This window comes from Vespa crabro, chromosome 23 (genome assembly GCF_910589235.1).
Source record: "Vespa crabro chromosome 23, iyVesCrab1.2, whole genome shotgun sequence".
NCBI lineage: Eukaryota > Metazoa > Arthropoda > Insecta > Hymenoptera > Vespidae > Vespa > Vespa crabro.
In genome coordinates this window covers 4,216,352-4,239,843 of record NC_060977.1, presented here as the reverse complement: position 1 = coordinate 4,239,843, position 23,492 = coordinate 4,216,352, and the positions used below count along the sequence as shown (strand labels likewise).

The 23,492-nt window shown below is 36.1% G+C and overlaps 1 protein-coding gene across 3 annotated transcripts in view; it reads left to right on the top strand.

Annotated features, from left to right (window-relative positions):
- LOC124431997 (bestrophin homolog 15) overlaps window positions 1-23,492 on the top strand; it is a 66,669-nt gene that overhangs the window by 29,210 nt on the left and 13,967 nt on the right. For all 3 annotated transcript variants that reach the window (XM_046980454.1, XM_046980453.1, XM_046980455.1), the window contains exons 3-4: window positions 2,622-2,793; window positions 8,595-8,724. In XM_046980454.1, the coding sequence (XP_046836410.1) occupies window positions 2,622-2,793; window positions 8,595-8,724 (302 nt within the window). The remainder of the gene's footprint in view (window positions 1-2,621; window positions 2,794-8,594; window positions 8,725-23,492) is intronic.

Here is a 23,492-nt window from a genome sequence, read left to right as displayed (position 1 = left end):
AGGATCGGCAATGATTCGTGAGCGTGCGCGTGCGCATTTCTTTACGTATGTCCGCCATAAACGTACTTTTTATGGGCGCAAATAAAGCGACTCTCGATCAGCCTTGTATTGGCAACAAAATCCGAAGGCTGTGCGAGCACCTGGATCACGCTTGATCCTCGGCAGGGTTCTCGTTTTGATATTTACGAGCCAATCTTTCTTTTTCCCTTTTTTCTCTTCTCCTCTTCTTTTTTCTCTCTTACAACACTTCAACTTGCAATTTCACCGAGCTCGAGCACGTTCTTTCTTCTTCGGTTCTCCTTCTTTTTTCTCCCCGTTGCTTCCTTTTTTTCTATCTTTTCCCTCTTTTAATTTTATTTTATTTAACTTCACGTTTCCGCTTCTCTTTGGCGTGAAGCGTGACTTTAGCGTGAGTCCTAAGAAATTACATGTACGAGTAAATTTCACTAAGAATTTCGCAGTATCGCGTTATGTCTGCCAAGAAGAGGATGAAGTGAAAAAACAAATAAAACTTTCAACGACCGAAGAAGATGTCTTAGCTAGATATTTCTCTCTTCACGAGAGACGACGAATAAAAATCAACGGCGTAGTTCGAAAGCGTAGCCTTGCAAGCACGTTAGACACGCTTTAGATCGAATAAACGCGCACGTCGAGAGGTGCAAGCGTTTCATTTATCTTCGAATACCAATATCTTTTCTATCTAGACGATTTAGCATATTTCTACAGGCATCATCACTTTTTTTTTTTTCAATTTCGTCGTTTTAATACTCGTTACTTTTCCTAGAACGAACTTTACGAAAGTGGACATTAGATAAATGAAAACTCTCTGAAAATGTTTCTTTATTTTTACGCGCGAACGCGTCTGGATAGCCAGACGCACGTTCATTACCATCGGAGGATGATAGCTCGTAGATAATCAAACTTAGGATCACTTACCCTTCGTGGGCGAAGTTCATGCAAATACAGGTACATTAAACGGTAGTTATGAACGTGACACGCTTTTACGGACGTGGACAAGTGCTTACGTATATTCTTCTGCAGTCTCTCGCAAATCTGATACATAGGAAACTGTTTCCTAACGGTTCACTTGGTTTCCAATTCGCGGAATTATGCCGTAAGATTGCCTATAATATTGTTGACGATCGAATATATCTTTCTCTCTCTCTCTCTCTCTCTCCCTCTCTCTTCTTATATCGTAATAAAAATAATTAGCTTCTTTTATTTGATCGAATATCAAAGAACTCGTCATTTCATTATCGTGCAAATTGGAAAATAATTTCTTATAATCCTTACAAATGGTATTCGTAGGAAATAGGTAAAATAACAGATTTCGTGGTAACATAAAAGCTCGTAAATCATATTTGAAATTGTCTCATAATAATTCAAACCGAATGAATTTAAATATAAGGAAAGAAAGTTATTTACTTAAAAGAGAAAAATCCAATTTACTTCACGCACGCCCTATATAAGCCGTGCGCTTGCGCTTGCGCGAGCGCGAAAGGCTTAACGTATGATATTTCATACGTGCCGAGGAGTTAAACGTGCTTGGCATTAAAAAACGCATAAAACGTAACCTGTTATTTATGCCGGGCTAAAAGTGGTGAGGAGAGGAGATGAGAGGAAAGGAGAGAAGAAGGAGAGGAGGATGCAAAAAGATCGGCCGGTTAAAATCGCTTCGATTCGTCGCTTCTAAATTTAGAAAGCGTAGGGCTGGTTTAAGTTCTGGTTTTTAGGGCCTCTCCAAAAGAAGGTAAAAGAAACGATAAAGGACGCGCACAAAAGGAGCGAAACGAGCAAGACAGGTTACTCGTGGTGTGATGCATCGAAAAGATCGCGTATTGTTGCATCCACGGAACGTCGAGTTCACTCTCTTTTTCATCCTTTTTCCTTTTTCTCTTTCTTTCTTTCTTTTCTTTTTTCTTTTTTTTTTTTCATTTCTCCCTTCTTCTTCCTTTTTCTTTCTCCTCAATGCATATCCTCGAATGATAATCGATGAATAATGACTTTCTGGACGTTCGTCATTTTTAAGCTACCATGAAGCAACGTATGTTTTTTCGGTGACTAATGAGACATGGGTAGCGTTATGTCAATAATACTTCAGCTGCGCGAATTGAACTTCATTATCGTCGGGAATTCCATCAAGAACTGGTTACGTTCGTTGAAATATATTGAAGAATCGAGTAAGAATCGTTTAGTGATAACGTGAGAATCTTCAATACGGAATGTCAATTGATCATAACTATCAACGATGATTCATAACTATTCGTTTAATTATAATAAAAAAAAAAAAAAAAAAAAAAAAGAAAAGAAAAAAAACGAAAGAAAGATAAAATCGAAGAAGTATGTTTTTAATGAACTTCCTTTATAGCCTTCGAACGAAGAAAAATAAATACCTTTATCTTTATTGATCTTCTATAACTTGAAATAATTTGATAAGTAGTACAAATTCGTTAAGCTATAATATTACCTTCCTCTCCATCCCTATTCCCTATCTGTTATCTAGTTAAATAATAATAATTGTGGCAAATAAAGAAAAAAAAAAAAAAACGAAGATAATTTTAATATGTAAATTTAAATAACCTGGAAACATTTTAAACACAACGCATACGATTATTTTACAGAATCTTCGAAAAGATACGTTATTATTTCGGGAACTCGAGCGAATCGATTCCGATGTCGTTCGTCCTGGGATTCTACGTGAGTCTCGTAGTGAAGAGGTGGTGGGAGCAGTACAAGCTTTTACCGTGGCCGGACAATCTGGCCCTCTTCATCAGCGCCGCCATTCCTGGAAACGTAAGTAGAAACCACCAGCTATTGTATATCTCGATCTTTCGTTCTCACTCTCGTAGAAATCGAATCGAAAAAGAAAGATCTAAAGGTCTTTCAAAGAGTTAAGGTTAAATTCTCAGAAGGACCGAAGGATGTACCACTCCGCCCTTCTCTCTCTCTCTCTCTCTCTCTCTCTCTCTCTCTCTCTCTCTCTCTCCCCCCTTCTCTCTTTCTCTTTCGACATAAATCGAATCGATGAATAGAAACGTCCATCCGACCGTATTCGGAGTGGCACTCCAAGCTGGACGTATCGTCTAAATCCAATGGATTGTTGCCCTCGAGCAACTCAGAAGTCGACGTTGGTACGCTCGAGTTAAGGAAAAAGAAAAAAAAGAAAAAACAAGAAGAAGAAAAAGTAAAATGAAAAACACTTTGAAAATAGAAACGCATCCTTTTCCATGAGTAAAGTCGTTCGAGCGATAATCGATGCAGCCTTGCAGTCAAGCTGTCGGGAGCCTATGTTGCGCTTGTGTCTCATTACGCTAATGAATTGCCGTGACACGTTTCGGTGTCGTTAACCTAAGTAGGTAACAGTCGTGCCAGGCCACGCCCAGAAGTGAAAAAAAAAGGTTACGCCGAACTAACACGCATCCTACGAAATGGCAGAAGAGTTTGTCTTCCTCCGTAATTTTTCTATCGTTTAACCCTTTATAACAGTAAACAGACGGATTCCATTCATCCGTATCTCGAATGAACCTTGGCACACATAAAATAATCCACGTTCTCTATAAGTTATTAAAAATCCTAATAATTAGGACTACGATCGAACGAATTCCATCCGATATAAAATAAGAAACGAAACTGTTACGTATGATAAGTAACCTTTGCCATGGTTAACGAGTTTAATAGATGACATAAATAAGAAGGAGAAAATATAGACAAGATGGATAGAAGTCTATCTGGTTTATCAGCTGATCGGATGAACGGGGCAAGCACGCCGCTTTGAACTTTATTCTTGATCGAGAGCGAGCTTTCAGCCTCTGGTCAATGACACAATGGCCGAGAGAAAGTGCAATGTATAGTGACCGAAGAAGAAGGACGAACCTACGCGTCGTTCGAGAACCGCCAACTCTGCGAAGTAGGTATGTACATCTTTCTTCCTCGAACCTTCGGAGACCAAACCGGGTCTCCGTTGCACCACCGACGCTACCACCTCCGCGTATAATCTATCTAACGTCTGGTAAACGTACGCCGAGTGCTGCCGCCTTACAATGGATCCAGCGATGGGACCGAAATGCATTCGAAATTTCATCTACGTTCATTTTCACGATCATCTCTCCTTAGATATATTTATGGTAAAGAAATGTTCGATTATTCTTGAATATCTTCCTTTCATCGGCTTTAATCAGTTATTTCTATGAAACCATTAACTTTCACATTTCATACAATTTCACCAATTCCAGTTATCTAGAAACTTTAAGGAGGTTGGAATTATAAAATAAAAAAGAAGATTATGTGTATGTGTATTCTACATTCCCTATTAGAATTGTAAATCACTTTTGACTAAAGAGATATGCGTCTAGAATAAAGGGAAAAAAAGAGAATACAACTTTTGAGTGACATTTGGGACGAGTATCAAATTATCATACGAGGAATCATGATTGTACATGTATTCATATTAGGAATCTGAATAACTTTGTGTAGTTGAGATAAGAAGGATTTGTTTTCTTCGAATTGCGTTATGGTGTGAATATAACAAGCAATTCGAAGAAATTCATAGGAAATTTTATATGATTAAATTATTATTTGTATGTAAAGAAAAGCGAGAGTCATTTCGGTCAGTAAATATTTATGAAGTATCGAAGTTGAACAGGCAAGAAATGATATCTATTGGTCGCGATATGCTCGATCCCATCGCTAGTACGGATGTTGTGTTAACGGAGCAAGAACAGCAGACCGGTCGCCTCTAAACTTTTTAAACGTTTTCTTATGCAACACCCCCCTCTGTCTACCCCTCTTAACTCTCTCTCTCTCCTCATTCCTCTTCTTTCCTTACCTTCGCTTCTCCACTTTCGGCCACGTTACTTTCGTTTCGTTGCCGCAAAACGTTGGAATGCTACGATTTCCAAGCGGAACGCCACCGGTGAAAACAGCCCGCGCCGTCTGCTCGCGATCGTACCACGACGATAGCGTATTTTGCCAACTGAGAATGTAGAAAATGTAATTTATTATCGTTATGAAGAAGTTAATTACCGTGGAATTTAATAAAACACTTAACTCTATTATCCTAGATGTGTCCGAAGATTTTTCTTCATTGATGATGAATTTTATAATTATTACAATTACAAAGCACTCCGCTTTTTAGATTGATCCTGACATCTATAATAGGTAGAGTAATAAATATTGATGAATAGATGAGGATTGTCAAATACATACAGTGTCGCTTCTATTCTATGCCACAACACAAGTTCTTTTCTTTTTTTTATTACTTAGTACAAGTGATATCTAATGGTAAATATGTAAAGTAAACAAGGAAAATTATATAAATTATACGTAGACGCGTGAGATTACAACTTCGTGCGTTTCATATTAATTTATTAATTAATATTTACATTGAATATTTGTATCCTTTTGCTGTTTATAAAATATATATTATTGTTACCAGAAATACATTAGATAATTGAATTGAATGGTTTATTTTTTTATTATTAACGACAAATGTAGAGTGCATAAATCCTTTCTTTAATCTTTTATACGATGTTGTAAAACGATTAATGACAAATTAATTGAACAAATAACAGACATCTGAAACATTAGTTGCAGTATAGAATATTATATATTATATTTGCTAAAAAGATTGATAAGAAAATAAGAAATTAAATAATAGAAATTATTTTAAAAGTTACGATCTTAATAACTCGACAAGACTTTATATTATTTATTTAGAGAAGAAAAGAAATGGAGTATAGGTTGATAGGAAATTATACAATTATTGTATTAATAATATTAGATAAAGATGATATTAGTTTGTATAAAAATTGATAGAAGAATAAGAAATCATAATAGGAACTATTTTAAAAATAAAATCTGATCCTGATAACACTTCTTTATATTATTTATAAATGAAAAGGAAAAAAAAAAAATGGAGTATATAATAAAGGTTGATAAAAAGTAAAATAATTTCATTGTTAATTCTGAGAGAAAGGACAGTGGGTCCTTCCAATTGGTCTAAAGAAAGAGGACTTAGCGACACGATTACGAACGCGCGCTCGCGAGTAATCGCGTAATACAAAGTACTCGATTTGTGAATGAGCCACGTCTCGTGGGTAGCAGCAGTCGAGCATAGCTTAGAACGTTCCTTTCATTGAAATCTAATTGGAATGCAAGACCCGAGGCCAGGAGGATGGTACGACTCCCACCTTTACATAGTCGGAGGATCGTTTCCAAGCTGCCAAGCCGGGCATTTTTACACGCACGACGATAAGTCGCAGAATTCCGAGGATAAGGAGGCATATGTCGCACCGCAAACATACTTCTTTATAGATCAAGAATAATAATAAAAGAAAAAAAAAAAAGAGAACGATAAAAAGAGAAGTATATAAGGATTGAACTGAAGGATGCTTGGAAAAGAGGAGACATAAGAGTGCAGTGAAATTAAATATGAAAGTAGGACGACGCGCGACGATGTGTGAATCAATTTCTCTTATCGACCGCGTGACTATATTTTTCAATCTTTTTTCCTTACAAACGCTATCGATTATTTACATATATATATACATATATATATATATATATATATATATATATATATATATATACACAATATACTTTTTCAGAATAATCGCCTTTTTTCGATAATAAGAACAATTTATTAAGGGTAGCGTTTTGATGTACTATGTATATAAAGAAAGAAAAGATTTCCAAAAACAAAGGAATTTAAAAATGATAATATATGATGATCTCACAGGTGTCCAGATCATGACAGAAGAATAATACGTAATAGTAATTATAAAAAATTAGATTAATTTCTATCAGCAATGTTTTTCTTTTCCTTTTTTTTTCTTTCGTTCGATAATAATAATTAGAAGGAAACGATCAAATCGAACGAAGGATCTATCGATCATCTTTATTTCCAAGACTGTATTAACTTTCGATGATATCGTCGCACGAAAGTGAGCAACTTTCTTCCTCGTTCCTTGTATGAGCAGATCGTTCTAGATCAGCACGTGGCTCGCGTAACGCTTACCGTGCACGTGTTATGAGAGCCTCTCAAAAATTTGACTTCCGACAACTTTCTTCCAGCGTCTAGCACATACATTATACCGAAAATACGTGGTCGAAGGTACAAAATGCTTTATCTCGTAGCTATGCGACGTTGAATACGATCGTAAAGAGTCGTAACAAAGAAGAAGGTAAGAAGGAAATAAGAGACGACGTATAAGAAGTTTCTCATCGATGATGATAAATCGATCGGCGATCTATCGAGCCAATACATTCCACGGAAATCGATTCGAACTATCGCGCGCGTGACTCGCCGAGAAGAGCCTTCATACATACGAAGAACAGTTTCAAGACTCGAATCCTCGAGATCTCCGATTGGATTGTTATTCCGTTGGGTGATCGAGTCTTCCACATCGTGCCGGTGCCATCGACCGATTACAAAAAGAGTGAGATAGGATTAGGATTAAACGACGTTAGAAAAGATATTTATTTGAAAAATGAAAGGAAAAATTGGATCGGTTTTATCGGACATTTTTCTTCGATCGATCGACGTTGCGATCGAAAATCGCCGCGTACGTCGTCGACAATGAAGATTCGTGGGCGTCGTTCCTGACGAGAGAACGAGGGGAAAGTGCCGTGAGAGTCCTGAAAACGTGTCTTGCATTTGTTCAACCGAGGAAGCGGAGTTTTTTTTCTTTTTTTTTCTTTTCTCGTCGAACGAGATCCGTGCCTTCTGCGCCCCGAAGGAAGGTACTTTTTCTTAACTTTTTTTTCCCCTCCCCTTCCTACTTCTAACGCTTAACGCGTTAAATTTACATCGATGTCATTGAAATTTTCAAAAACTCGCATAACGTTCGTACAGGTATTGTTCGGCCATTTGAAATGTCTCCGTTGTTTTCGACGACGGGAAACGATCATTTGACAAGACTTTTATATTAACATATTCTTATAAGGTACAACATTTTTGATTTTGTCGAGATTTCAAGATTATTTATGTGGTAAATATATAAATTAAATCAATGAAAAAAAGAACAAGCATATGCTTCAAGATATGAACTTCGGTCTCTTTATATATAACTCTAAAATATCTAAATACAGTAAAATAATCTATTTCGAATGTTATCCAGATTGGTTTTTTATTGGTCAAAATGTATCTCCTTAGAAGACAAACACATGAATTCTTGGAGAGAGACCAATCAGAAAGAATTAATTTTTCTCAATGATAAAACAAGCTTTCCCTCTGACTTAGGAACTGTGAGTAGTTCACTCAATCTTGAATACTCGTTACAACACAATCTTGTGAAATCAAATTATCTGATACATTCCAACCCAACATGAAAACCCTCGAAATCAAGTATTACATCTTTTCAGTTGTTTTACTTGTAATTACTATGGGATATCCCACAACAATTAATTTTCCTGCGAATCGTGATAGTTCAATCAACCTATCTATACAGTTGAGAACAACGTGCAATTTTCGGACAAGGTATATACGTAAAATATACCGATAAATAAGTGTGTGAGGGTCGCTCGTACGAAACAACGATTGCACATATAGATATGAATCATCATTCTGATCGAGGTCAACGATTCATATGTTTCAGGACGAGAGAGGACGACTGATGAGGCGGAATATCGTGAGGTATGCCGTTTTGGCCTATGTTATCACCCTTCAGAGGATCTCCCTGAGGGTTAAGAGACGTTTCCCGACTCTTCAACATATCGTCGATGTCGGTTAGTGAGTTAAAATTATACTTATTGTGTAATTCTTATTAACGATAACACCGAGCGGTAAAATTGGATACATTAGCCATAAGAGTGTATTAGGACGACAGCGTATCTGTTGATCATATGTCTAGAAGTAGTTTCGAAATAAAATGATACAAATTCGTAAAATATTTAAATGATTGTAAAGGAGTTATCTAGTTATTTTAAATTTCTTGAAAATTCTTACAAATAAAAGATTTCCATCATGAAAAATTCGAACCGCATACAAGGACAGAACAAAATACTTTCGTCCTAAACTCGAATGGTTATGAGTCATATTGCTGCCAATATGAGATATCCTTTCATGATAAAAGTTATATTAAAAAATTACTGATAAGTTAAATCTGTTTCATGTAAAATGCGCAGCCGATGGATTAAACAGAGTTTAGCCAAAGCATTGAGTCTCCTTTTTATGTTAGTAAATAATTTGATATCTTCGGTTAAAGAAATAATATTTGTGGAAGCACCACTTCGCGTTGAATACAGCGATATTTTGCGAAGCAATGCATCATATCTGAGACAATATTAAAAAAGTAAACTTATTACAGATATCACATATTTTTGCATATGCTCTTATATTTCTGCATGTGCTCATACATATTATATTTTCATATTTCATGACGTTATCTGTATCTTGCATCTTCACCCATGTCTTTGTTGTATGATCGTAAGGGCGGAGTTCTTTTTTTTTTCAAAATCAGCAACTAATTAGATTGCACTGTTTTATTTCATTTTGTCCTCGCATCTCTAAGAGAATTAAGGACAAGTTCTTACTGCACGGCTGAGAACGCACTCGTCGGTTACTCTCAGTTATTCTCAGTTATTTTCAGTTACTCTTAAATTACTCTGAATTATTCGTCAGTTATTCTTGATTATTCTAAAGCACGGTTATAAACAAACACAAAAAAGAACTGAATAACTCAAGAGATAGTATTTTTATTATGACTAATCACTAAAAATAAAAACAAAATTTATCAATAAAGATAAAATTCGAGACAGATCTTTTTTAATGTACGTCAAAGCAACCGCATCTCTGCACTCTGTACAAAAACAAACTTTCGGACGCGAAACATGTGATAGAATATATGGCGAGTAACTCTTTAATATTCGGTCCGCACGCAGTAGTACTATCTTATATTCTAACCGATTCTAAAGGAAATGTCAAAAATTGTGACATATTTTTATATTATGATAATTTATTATGTGTAGATAAGAAAATCATAATATTTCTTTATTTAATAAAGTTATATACTATCTTTGATAATATTTATAGATGGTATCAATATAGAATTCGTATGCTACAAAAATATAATAAATATACATTCATTATTTATTAACAATAAAAATATTTTCATAATATTTGCTAGCTTATCCGTTTTGTTTAATAACATGTTGCAATCGATTACACACATTGAGAAGAAGTTTTATTAAATTGTTCCCCCATAATAATATTTGAATAGATTTGACTTTTCGAGATATTGTTATGTCTGTCAAAATCTGTTTCATTTCATTAATTAAAATGTAATTATTTAAAAATTGTAATATAACGCGCGAATTCAGTATTCATACCTCCAATGAACATTATCATTAAGGAATATTCATTAGCGAAAAAGAAAAGGGACGTACAATTGTCATGACTTTTTAATATTAATTATTGATGACAATTAAGTTGTTTCAATGTACAATACTTATATAAATAGAAACTTTATTGTAAAAAAAATTCGCAAATACAAGCTACTAATTAATACTTTTTTTTCTTTATTATCTTCAAAGCGACGTATCGATAGGATATTTTTGTATGATCGCTTTCACCGTTCTATATTTCAACAGATACGAATAGTATACAATAATTGCTATCACAATACCAGCTACGAGGACTTTTTCAAAGAGAAATAACAGCACGTATCGCTAAATTTCACTTCCACTATAATTATTATCATTTCAAGGTCCAAGATGCAATTAATAGCCTTGGTATTTCCTACGTAATTTAACATCCTTTTGCGATATCAAGGACATCGCAACGATGGACATGTTGCGCTGCTTCCGAAACGATAAGTTGAAATTTCAAATACGAATGATCTTTCTTCCTTTTTCTTTTCGTGGATTATAATACATAGATACACACACACACACACACATATATATATATATATATACATCGACATCACACAAGGAATCTTATCGAAAGCTTAACGAATCTTTTCGATCATTATTTAGCCTATTCGACGATTAATTAAATGAGGAACTCGCACGTTATATTCATGGCCTCGACATCGTTCGCACATGTTTGTGATGGGCTATTACGTAAATCCGTTATGGCATTGTCCGCGTTCGCGTCATACTTTCATTTCTTCTTACATATGTAAGTCCTGACGGATTCTTCTATCTTGCTAACAATAATCGGCCTTTGAAACATCTTCATTAGCACGATCATATTATTAATGATTGTACGAATCGTTCTTCATGGAATATTTTTTCGAAATTGATTAAAAAATTCTCTTACGAATGAATTGTCTCGTACATTAACGATAATAATACAAAAAAATGATTAAGCAAATAAATATTTATGCGGACATACATGGTTCTTGAAGAGACCTTCAAGTATTCGTCGTTTTCAGGTTTAGTCAGGTCGCTCGCTTGTTTGCTTGCTTATTTCTTTTCTTTATTTTATGAGTCTTCCGTTCTTTCGTCGTCGGTCGTGCAGCCAATTGCGGACCCAAACAAAGTATCCGCTCGTCGTGCCCTCCGGAAAGCACATATCCAACGTGTCATCCGAAAACGAGAATAGTACACACATACATGCGAAACGGATTCTCTCGTAGAAAGCGATATTCCTCAAGGTCAACAAGAGGAGCATTTTCTTCATTGCTTTTGTTTCCACTTGCCGCGAATTTCTTGGAAACAAAGCACTTTGCAATTTGAACGTAACATACGTATCTCTCTCTCTCTCTCTCTCTCTCTCTCTCGATACTAATTATTTTTAGGCACAACCATCAAGGAGTGTCTTATTGATACATAAATAATTCAAAAATATAGCGGATGCTACTATAACTGTTTATATGTAAGGTGAATTATTGAGAATTTCTTCGAGAATGTTTTAAACATCGTAAGATTCATTATGATTAAATTAAGCTTAAATGACTATCAGGAATTTTAGATCGTATAAAAGGAGGTTTATATTGTTGTAAAATGTTAACTGCATGGTAAACTTGTGAACATTAAAATTCGCCTGCAGTATTATATATTTCATCCTATATATATATATATATTTACTTTTATCTCGTTCACCTCGCATTCTTATATTAAGGACATTTTTCTCGCGGATTAATTACTATCGCAATTTCAACCCAATTAACTTTCAGCGTACTTACACACTGAATATAGAACGGTATCTTAGGATGATTATTTGAGAACCATTCACGTTACTGTTTAGGATATTCTTTCTAATTGTGCTAATTTCTTTATATTTCATATTTTGATATAAAGAAATTTTATACGAACACTTTTTACCATGACATGTGAATATCGTCAGAATATTTTTGAATACTTATATGTATGTATAGTTACATAGATTGTCGTGCAATACGTACATTCGTAAAAGGATGAAAGATAAGGGAGACTTATCGAAAATTTATTTTCACTACCATTTATTCTCGAGTTCTCGAGGTATCAGGGATTTCACTTGACGACGACGACGACGACGACGACGACGACGACGACGACGACGACGACGATGAATTAGAACTCAACGAGCGAAAAAAGATTGTAAAGTAGGCCTTGGCACTGGACACCGCGAGAGCGATCGACGTGCGATCCGATGTTTTCCTATCGTTTCGCGTCAATGGTCGCGAACACGCTTCTATTTCACAAGAGAAACGTTTCCGCGATCAAAATAGAATCCCGTAGGTCATCGTAAACAAGATTTTCTTGTAAGCGACGTGAAAGAAGAAACCGTGCTGACTCCTTACGGTGCATTGGCTATCTTTCTTTCGCATTAATCCATTTAATTCCGCGTTTTAAAACGAACCAGTATTTATTTTTACCAGGAGAAATTTGTAATACAAAATACGAAGCTTTCCCATATTTCACTTTACAAATTGTTTACATGTTTGATTTTTAAGAATATACAAATGATGTTTTAACGAAAACATTAGATATATATTATGATATATTCTATAAGATAATCGATAAATAGAACGTCAACATTTTCTCGAGCGTATGATTTGCTGAACGAATATGTATAATGTATAATCTGTGGGATATATATAATAATGCGATAAATACGTCATGAAATGAACTTTGTGAGGTACATTGAGGAAGGTTAATATCGAGATTAGCTCTGTTTTCATTATCTTGAAAATACAACCTCGCGATATACTGTAGTTTAATTTATCCAAGTGTTACGTTGTTATTTGTTTGACGCGTCTCAACGGTAGCCTTTCGGATAAATAAAAATTTGCGAGAAGGATAACTTTGTTCAATGACACATTTCCTTTTTGTCTATTTATTAGGAAGGAAATAATCGAGAGCGACGGATGCGATGGCGAAAGACTCAGGTAGACTAGAAATAGCATGTGTTTTTCGCCGTTCGATTCTAAGAATCTTCCATGAAACATGAGCCGTCGCGATCGCGATCTCTCGATCGGGAAATAAGCGTAAGCAAGTCGATAGAAGAAAAACGATATTTCTTTGGTGGTAGAGAACCGGCCATCCTCCCTTCTCCGTCAGTACGATACCACTTTTCCGTTCTACCCTTGACGTGCACGTGAACGCGTCACGCACAATAAATGCGAAAGAAACATGCGTGATTCACGTTGAGGATGAAAGGGAGAGAGAAGTAGCAGAAGGACTACGAGCCAAATCGGCTTCGTAACTCTCGTAGAACGAGAGAGAAACGAATAAAATAAAATTGTACCAAGCCTCGTGATGCGCGTCCGTCCATCAATAATGCAATGCAACGCGGAGAAAATGCGGCGCATTCTTCCGTGTAAAAAAGACATGGTGCTTTTTTCTACGTCATCTCTCATTCTCTTCTCTGAGGCAATAACACAACAACAGCAACAACAACGGCGACGACGACGGCGGCGACGACGGCGACGAGAGAATCATACCTAGAATGAAATCATACTCTTCTCAGGATCGCCGGCAAAGATTCGAGTGTTATGTCGATCAAGCCGGTTATCGGGTGCTTGTTGGACAATTAAACTTTCCGTTTGAATGTTTTATACATAAAACATAATCATCGCCGTCGGTTCTTGAGAAATCAGGAAGAGAATCCTATCGTAATATTCTGAGCACGTGCACCTTTTCTCCCTCCACTGGTGCTCCTGCATCGACGCAACTAATCCTTTCTTTCTTTGCAATCCCATCTCTTGGGTATCTTGGGTTACTCGAAATGACTTCTCGAGTAGTTCCTATGAACGAAATAAGAAGGATGGAATACTACTACGTAGTTTATTTAATAAGTTATCGTCGAATAAGAATTGAGTAAAGGAGCAACGTTTTGCCTTTCGTTAAATTTATTATTCATCTTTGATGCAACAAGTCTTTGACGTAAGAGAGACCATTCGCATAGTTTTCTAACAAATAATGCGGTATAAAGTGAGAAACAACATGTTTTTGGAACTATTTTCTGTCGATCTCTTTATGCGGAAAAAGATTTATCGTTAGACCGAATTGCAGATTGTTTTTAGTGCGCAACCCGCATAATATAAAATATTACGAACGAATGAAGATAAACCGATAGAGAAATCTAACCTCTAATAATAACTTTTACGATGGTTAACGAACGATTTCGAAAATTTACTCTTGTAATCCTTTCTTTTTCGTTTTTTCTTTCGTTTTGTTTTTTCTTCCCTTTCCTTTCCTTCTCTATTTTTAGCGGGTAATCATCGCTCTCAACGAGAGATACATATGTATATTGCGAAATGTACGGAAACGATGGATTCTAGAAGAACCATTTGGAACGGTATATCGTGCGTTGCCTTTTGAATAAAGTTTCGTCGAGTTTCCGTTGAGTTAGAGGCTGTTACAAAAGTTCACGGACCGATGGTTCCGTAATAACGCAATCATTGAGATTCACCGTTAAGGGAAAATTATGCGCCACGATTTCTCTTACTGCCCGTCGTTTCTTTTCTCTTAATACGATTCATTCATATATAACTCTTGAGAAAAAAGATATTGTTGTGATAAACAGGTCGATTAGGTTCATAAAGAGAAAGGAAATAGAAGAAATTCGAAGGAAGTATCAATCGACGAGAGAAAAAAAGAAAGACAACTACTTGGATCAGTCAGTTCGTGGAAAGTATCGATGAGAGATAAAAGTCGTGAAAAGAAAAGAAAAGGAGAACGCGGCAAGATGGTAAGAAGAATGGGGTGTGGTGTTGGGTGGTGGTATGTTTGAGTGGAGGTTTGAGTGGAGGTTTGAGTGGATCTTTGCGATAAGGAAAGAAAAGGAACGAGTGGTGTCGACATGCCACGGTAAGAGGCAATTTTCACGTGCGTCCGGGTAATTTTCAACGAAGCGAACCGCGTCAAGAACGCTTAGAAACGCGGAGCGCCGGCGCCAATTCTTCGCTCGTCTTCTTCATTTTCCTTTTCCTTTTCCTTCTTGGCACGATCCTCCTTTTGCAATGGCTCGACTCGATAACCGCGTGTACCAGAGCCACGGCATGCAACCTGCCTTCTATTACCGGAGCCAACAGCCGTGTAGACGTTTACAACGGGCTTCTTCTACTCGTTTCTTCTTCTTCTTTTTCTTCCTCTTCTTCGTCTTCTTCTTCGCAAGTCGATCTCGTCTGTACCAACGGTAATATCATTTTCATCTCTTTTATTCTCTTTTCGTATGTAAAGAAATGAAAGACGCATGCCTTATTATATGCCATCACCAAAATTGATTAAGGAAATTTGAATGTTTTTATTGAAAAAGAATTTTTGCTTCTCTTCGTTTCTTCAATATACATATAAACTATAATCTTTCTCGATCGATCTCGATGTTCAATATTATGATTCTGGGTAGATCCATTACTTCCTTTTCTTGTCTTGTCTTGTCTTGTCTTGTCTTGTCTTTATATAAAACATATCTCTACTTACGACCGAATCGATATAATTCAAGGTGTAACCGTCGTCTAACTGTGCGACCAACTATGGTGCAAATAAATCGTTTTCATTTGACTATTTCTCTATTGGGTCGAAGTGAAACATTTAGAAAAGTATACACGAGATTTGTCTGTTAACCCGTTCGTATACAGCAAAGAATCCATAAGAGGAATCTATGTTTTAAATATAGCCGGTGTAATGAGAACCATAATCTATCTCTGGCAATAGGTGGTAATTGGCTAGATTCTTGGCTATCACGGCCAACGACAGGCTGTTATGCGTCTCCCGTGAAACGCGTCTTTGATTCCTCTTCTTCTTCTCGTACGAACTCGAACGAAGGCTTCGGGAATCGTGCCAACCGACCACCATCAGGATCATCATCATTATCGTCAAGATCTCGTCATCATCATTATCGTTCGCGTCCTCACCAAGCACGTAGACGAGACCAGAGCAAGAAACTCGAATATATTTTTTATTTTTCTTTCTTTTCTTTTCTTTTCCGTACGGCTCCATCTTAAGCGTAATATAGACGAGAACGCATGCGTTCGTCTATATTTAGATCAAATTATTGTTCCGAGGAAAGTTTCTCCGTGATTATGCGTAACGAGCGATCAAGAAGATCGATCCTAAAGGAAATCGACCTAACCGAACACGCTCCTTCTAGACACGCTCGGTTTAATCCGAGTCTTATGCTTCCGAGGCATTCCGTTATACCTTTCTACTAGAGAACAAACCGTTTTTCTTATCTACGGAAATACATTCCGTATGATCGATCTTGGAAATTGGATCTCACGGAAGTGCTTTTCCGTTCTCGAGTATCTCGCCTTGGCGCGAGCCCTGTTCTCTATCTCAAAAAGACCGAAGAATTCGTGGTCTTTGCCTCGTAGTACTACCGTTCGATGTGGATCGGCCTTGAGGAAGGTCGGACCTTGACCGCGCTCGCCTAAATAAGGTAAAACGAGAGAGGAGACGAGGAGTTCTTCTCGTCGAAAAACGCGCACTTTCTCATTGTGACAGGCTCGATTTCTCGATGTATCTTATAGAAATCAACATTCTATGTGGTCAGGGAACACCGCAATCTATATTTCTACACATATCATATGTATTTTACATTAACGGCTAACGCTATCGTTAATATTCCTAGACAACTTTAGATCATTTCTTTCGAGGATGGAATCTTTTATGACGTTTTTTTAAGTTTTCCTTAACTTTCGTTTATTTTCAAATCATAAATCAAATTCAATCGAGATTACTTGTCAATCTTCCTTACCGTAAGTAACCTTACATTTTTATACTAATTTCACTCGTTTCGACAGTATCAGATATGATATTGAATGTAAAGATCCCAAAGATTTCTTTAACATTGCCAACAGTTTCGATGATAATCGTTTGTTTCACCTTTTGATATATCGACAATGTAAGAAACTATCTAAGGTCGTGGTTAAAAATAGCTATCATCTCGTAGGATTGCGATATATTCATGGTTAATTATCTTTAATAGCTCTGGGCTCTTTAAAGAAATGTCCATTAACATTTAATGGCAGATCACGTGATAAAAAGATATTTACAAAACCTGGAGTAATCGTTTATTATTTTCTTTTTGCTTCTTTTCTCTTCTCTTTCTTTCTTGTTTATCAATTTTCAACGTATCAATGATAGTTGTCCAATTTTCAAAGGGTGATGTTGCGCAAAACCTACTGTCGATCTTCCTTCGCGATTTCGTTCGGCAGAGGCCGTGCGTGCCAGCTCGAAATTTGCCAGAACGATTACGAATGCGAAACGGTCACGATAGCATCGATTAGCTTACAGAATGTGAACGCATCGAAGCGCTCGGCGAAATGCGCGGCGAAGAAATATTCAAATATTGTTCCGAGGTAATCGATCCATCGTTTCGGCCTGTTTGCCCGAAGATTTTCGCTTTCGCTTTGTAATTTCTTATAGGTATTAGAAAGGAAGAATCATCTTGTTAAAAATGAATTAATCCTTTCATATTACCTTCCCCATGCATATAGACGCACCCATATATATGAACGAAAATCTAATCTAATTTAATCTAATTTAAAAATAATCTTTAAATCTAATCTAATCATTTCTGGACCTTTTTCATTGCGACAACAAAGTCAATATTTTTCACAAAAGTATAATCAATATTTCTATTATATTAATTTTGCACATATTGTTAACGATAATATATATATATATATATATATATATATATATATATATATATATATATACACACTGTATGCTTTTTCAGAGAAAACTAACTTGGTAAAAATGATGCACCCGAGAGGATCTTCCTTTCTCTTTTTTCTGTTTTTTTCTTTTTCCTTCTTGTCAGTAATCGCAGACCTCAAAACTCATTTCTCGCTGAGCACGTGGCTCTCGCGCGCTCTCCGAAAAATTTGTTCTCCCCGCAAGTATGTCTGTCTCCATGGAGGTTTATGTGTGTGCGTGTGCCCGTGCATATGTATGTCAACGCTACATCGATTCCGTGCTTCGAACACAAGCACGAGCACGTGGTTGGATTCCCGATCTGTTCTCATGGAAATTCCCGTAAGTTTCTCTGCGAAGAGCGCGCGCGCGTTAGCCTGGAAGGTCTCTCGTTGAGCTTAAAAATAACTATACTTATACTCCGACGTATACTTTTCTCGTCTTCCCGAACGATAGCGAAATCGCTTTAATGACACATTTAATGGTGGAGTTTCGGAAGCGTACGTGTTTGGATTGAAATTTTTCATTCCTTCCCTTTCAAACCTCGTAATAGTTCAAAGACACCGATGATTACGCGATTGAATCTACAAAGGATTGCCGACAGATAGAGATAGATAGATAGACATTCAGATTTTCATTTCATTAGCATCGTCATGGTTGTTTAATATATTGAATGCATACTATAGATATGATCTCGATGATCAGCCTACAATTTTACAATGTTATTATTAGTTAAAAAAGTTCTATTACATTTCATGCATTAAAAGTAAATTTTATCGTTACGGTGAGAGTTAATTATCTATCGTGAATATTACGATAATACAATTGTTTTTGATCTCTTTTATCTATCAAAAAAATTATTAATCAATGAATTTTTGGATTCGTACAGAATTAATTTGTTAGCCAATGTGCTAATATAAGGCCTTTCGAAGGTCATTCAACGATCGTTCGTAAAAATATAATCACTTTGATTTTCACCTTGGCAATAGTCGAGTCTATTGACACTCAGTGCGCGCATCAACGGACGAACGCAAAGACCGTGCGGTGCGATTTAAAGTTCCTCACCTCTAATTACGCGGGAATATTTCCTAATCAGTGCAGTTTCACCGGCGCCAGGCCGCCACGGTCGACATCCTTTTGGCCACGCCAACCACGTACACTACACGTACGCACCACGCCTCGATACTTTGCTTTACCTACCGATTTTCCAGCGTGCGAGGAATCCACTTCGAAAGAACTTTTCTCGGTAGTAAGAGCGTGTTGTTAGAACCGTTCTCGAGTGCATTCTCGAAGTGATTGTTCGAATTGAATCTCCTTTCTTCATTAACTGAATCGATACGATCGATATTAGAATAAATTCGAATGGTTGAATAGAATCGTTAGTAGGCTCATATATTTGTAAGTCTTATTTTCACGTTTTCATCCATAATACAATTAATTATTTAGTTAGTTCATATTAGAAGATTAATATTTGTGACAAAAGGTAGAAAATGCTCGTAGACTTGTAGCTTTATACTATAGTATCCTGTTAAAAAGAAAATATTTAGAAAATAGCACGTCCCCTTGTAACGCAGCTCCACATAACACGGTCGAAAGATTGTAATTTGTCCCATCTGTACATATATATATATATATATTGTTCGTGATACCGATCGTACATTTATGTATTTGGGAGCTGTCGATTAAAGTTAACGATTATATCGAGTAGGTTAAAGTCAAATGTTTTGAACGAATTAAGCAAGATATAGATATAATATATATTTTTCATTTGTTCATTTATGGTTCCTGCAACAAAGACAAATCTTGAAATGATCAGTAATTTACACTTTTCACGATAAATCTCTACGCCTTTACAAATATGTATTTCCAAGTGCATATATAATTCGTATTTGTATAATTTATTATTCATGTAAAGTAGAATGTATACTTCCTGTTATACGATTTCCTGTACTTTTCTTGGAAGAACGGAAATTAGTTGTAAGAAGATACAAATTCATATATCCGATCCTGAAAATATTCCATTAAAAGACCATAGTTTATTGAAATGAATCATTGATCCAAGTGGTCCAAGTCATACATTTCTCGCTTTGAAATATTTGCAAATTTGCTTTTGAATTGTATAAAAATTATTTTTTCTGTAATGACAAAAATAGAACGTATGTAAATATATATACGTATTCATTATTGAAAAATAATTCTTTTACGTAATTTGAAAGTTTTTTATTCTTGTAATATTTCAAATGAATTACAGAGATCATTTTCGTAATCACCGGTTAGTAATATACAAGTGTGGGGTGGGCGAGATTGCGTTGTGCAGGACCCTTAAGAACCCTTACGGACTATCCGGAAGGACAGGTTTTCTTCGAAGGATGCTTTCCAAGGTGGACGTAGAGCGCGTAGAAACGAGGAGGAGAGCTCCGTTTATCTCTTTTTTACTTTCGTTCCGACCTTGCCAGCCGTGCAAGGACCTTCGCGTTCCTTGACCTCAAAGAGCATCGCTCATCCTACGGCTCGACGTCGCATCAATATATACAAGCATCGCAACCCCTCGTCTCTTCTATCCTCCCTTTGACTTTTCGTTCGTGACACGAGACGACATAGCTAACCAACCACCCTCGGTAAACGAACGTCTTCTTTTTTATTTTTTCTTCCTTTTTCTCTGACCGACTCGTTTCAATGCGACTCGCTTTCTCTTCCTTCGTTCTTTCTTTCTTTTTTTCTTCTTAAGTCTTAAGTTAAGTCATGTTACGTGTCGGATTTGGTTTTATGAGGACACAAACTTAAGTTCGTCTTCGAAGCGATTAAATGGACGAGTAGAATGAATATTTTAGTATTAAAATGAAAGAGCGAGAGAGAGAGAGAGAGAGAGAGAGAGAGGGGGGGAGAAAGATAAATTTCTGCGAGAGAAAAACTAGAGAGAAGAGAGGTGTCTCGCTTTCTTGGCGAGTTCATTCTTGAGGGTATTAAGAAAAAAATCTTAAGGGCGTATTTATTCCTTTTGGGTGGTTATTTATTCCTTTTTGGTGGCGTATTTATTCCTTTTTCGTGGTTACGATATATTATTTTTTACATAACAGTAATAGAAAATCGATAATGTTGGATATCATCCATTTTGATATATCCAGCGATAGTAGTAGAGATTGTAATATTTGTAATGATAAATAATAATAAATCGTATAAAAAGTACAAGATAGTTTTATATGGAATAAAGATGTGACGAAAATAGAGATTAGGATCGCGAAATGGGAACGTAACAGTCGACAGTAATCGATTCCGGAAAGTCTTCCTCGCCTTCTTTGGCAATTCATTAAAAAATTCTTTGAACCCTTCACCGTCCATCTCCATTTTCTTTTCTTTTCTTTTTTTTTTCTCTCCCCATGCTTTACGACGTTACATTTCTCGTTTCCGCGAATTCTTCAAGGATACGTTGGACGCGGCCAGAATTATAAGCCACCGAGTAGAGTTTTGTCGAGAGTCTCGAATCGTTCAATCCCATCGCTATGCACAGTGTCGAGTAAGACGGGCGCACGTGCTCGGACGCTTTCTCAATTAGCGTCGATTTACTTGCTTTAGCGTGTGTTAGTGGGATTAAGTAACCGATATCTCTCTCGACTGTGAGTCCAGTGTCAATGCATCGTCAGGTTGTAGCAGTTGAGGAGATCGCCGTCGTTTTATACATTGCACCGTCTCCAAATGAATTTTCACGATGTCTCGTAAATTAATAACCCTATCAGGAATATCTCGTTAAGTTACCAGTAGCCTCGTAAAATGGCGCGAAAGTAAACATAAATTTGTACCCGATGGTAATTTACCTTCGTGAAATTCTTCAAAAACTTAAAATAGGCATCATATCTACTCGAGATATTATTATTATCGTTATTATTATAATCGATACAAACGAATTTATGTTTACGATCGTTCTACGCTCATTTTATTCGTTTCCTCCTGTTTAATTCATTCGTAGGAACGCCCCTTTCGAGAATTTTCTTCACATCGGACTTTCTTTTGAGGCGTCTCACATCTCTCGACGACTTCCGGGACTTGGATATCTTCACGGCTGGCGCCAAGCGTCCGTTTTCAATTTTATTTCTTCGTCGATCCCAGTCGCCGGCTGATCGTTCCCTCGTAATTGGTCCGTAGCGTAACGATGGACGCGAGCGATTCCTGGGATGGCTCTTCTCTTTCACTCTTTTATCGATAATCACTACTACGTATCTAAGCGTAGTTGTTCGTTTCATAAAAAGGAAAGGAAAAGAAAGGAAAAAGAAAGGGAAGAAAAACAACGAAGAAGAGGAAAAAAATCCATCGAGTACAAACGGATGGAGGCGATGGATTGTTCGGAATTAAAATTCGCTTTTCGTTTAAATAAGTAAGAATATAAATCCGCGAGACAAGAAGTAATTGGAATCGAGCGGTAGCAGGAATAAAATATTTTTCGTTTGAAAGTCGCCGGCCTCGAACGGAGAACGAAGCTTACTTCGATCGGAACGATTGTAAACTTATGTCATTCTTTCAAAATGTAATGTAAATGCAAACTATTAGCTGCACGTAGTATCTACGTTGATTGGGTTGGATATAACGTGTTAAAAGTCACGTTAATAAATCGAATAAAGATAATATTTGTCATGTTGATACATTGATATATTTATTAATAATTAATTTTAATCCTATTATTAAATACTATAATCTATTATTATTGTGAAATGTGAAAATAAAAACTGGAACCTTTTAAAATATTTCATCCTATTCGATATATTTTGGAGAATGTTACGTGTTTGAATTTCATAATTTTTCAAGAGAATCAAACAAAATATTTAAATAATTTATATTTAGGATTAATAATTGTTCATATAATTATCCGAGATATTTATTATATTTATCTTTCTGTAAAGTTGCGTTTCCTTTTGTCAAAAACTGAAAAGGAAACATCTTCATAATCGTTTCCTTTGAATTCGCTTGCTGCTTGAATATTTTCTAAAATACTTTAACGTCGATTTCATAGAGTATTTTTATCTCTTAACATATGCATTTATTTACTTATTTATCTATTTGTTTGTTTGCCGACAATAGCCATTACACACCATACATTTTAGTCTGTAGATATGATACATTATGCGAATTTATCAGATATGTATGTATATTTATGCCAGGCTATAGTATATTATTTATTTTATAAAAAAGATATCGAAAAAACTTACGTTGGAATTGGCAAATAAGAAAATGTTAAATCAATAAATTATGCTTATTTGGCGATTAAATGAATGATGCGTACGTTGATGTAGGAACAATAGTAATGCTTTACTAATAAAGAGTATAATGACAAGACTAATGATTAATTTCTCAACAATTATGGAGTATTATATAGTGTTCTTCTGATTATTTTTTCATAATCCATAGATACGAAATTGTTAATCATAGCCAAA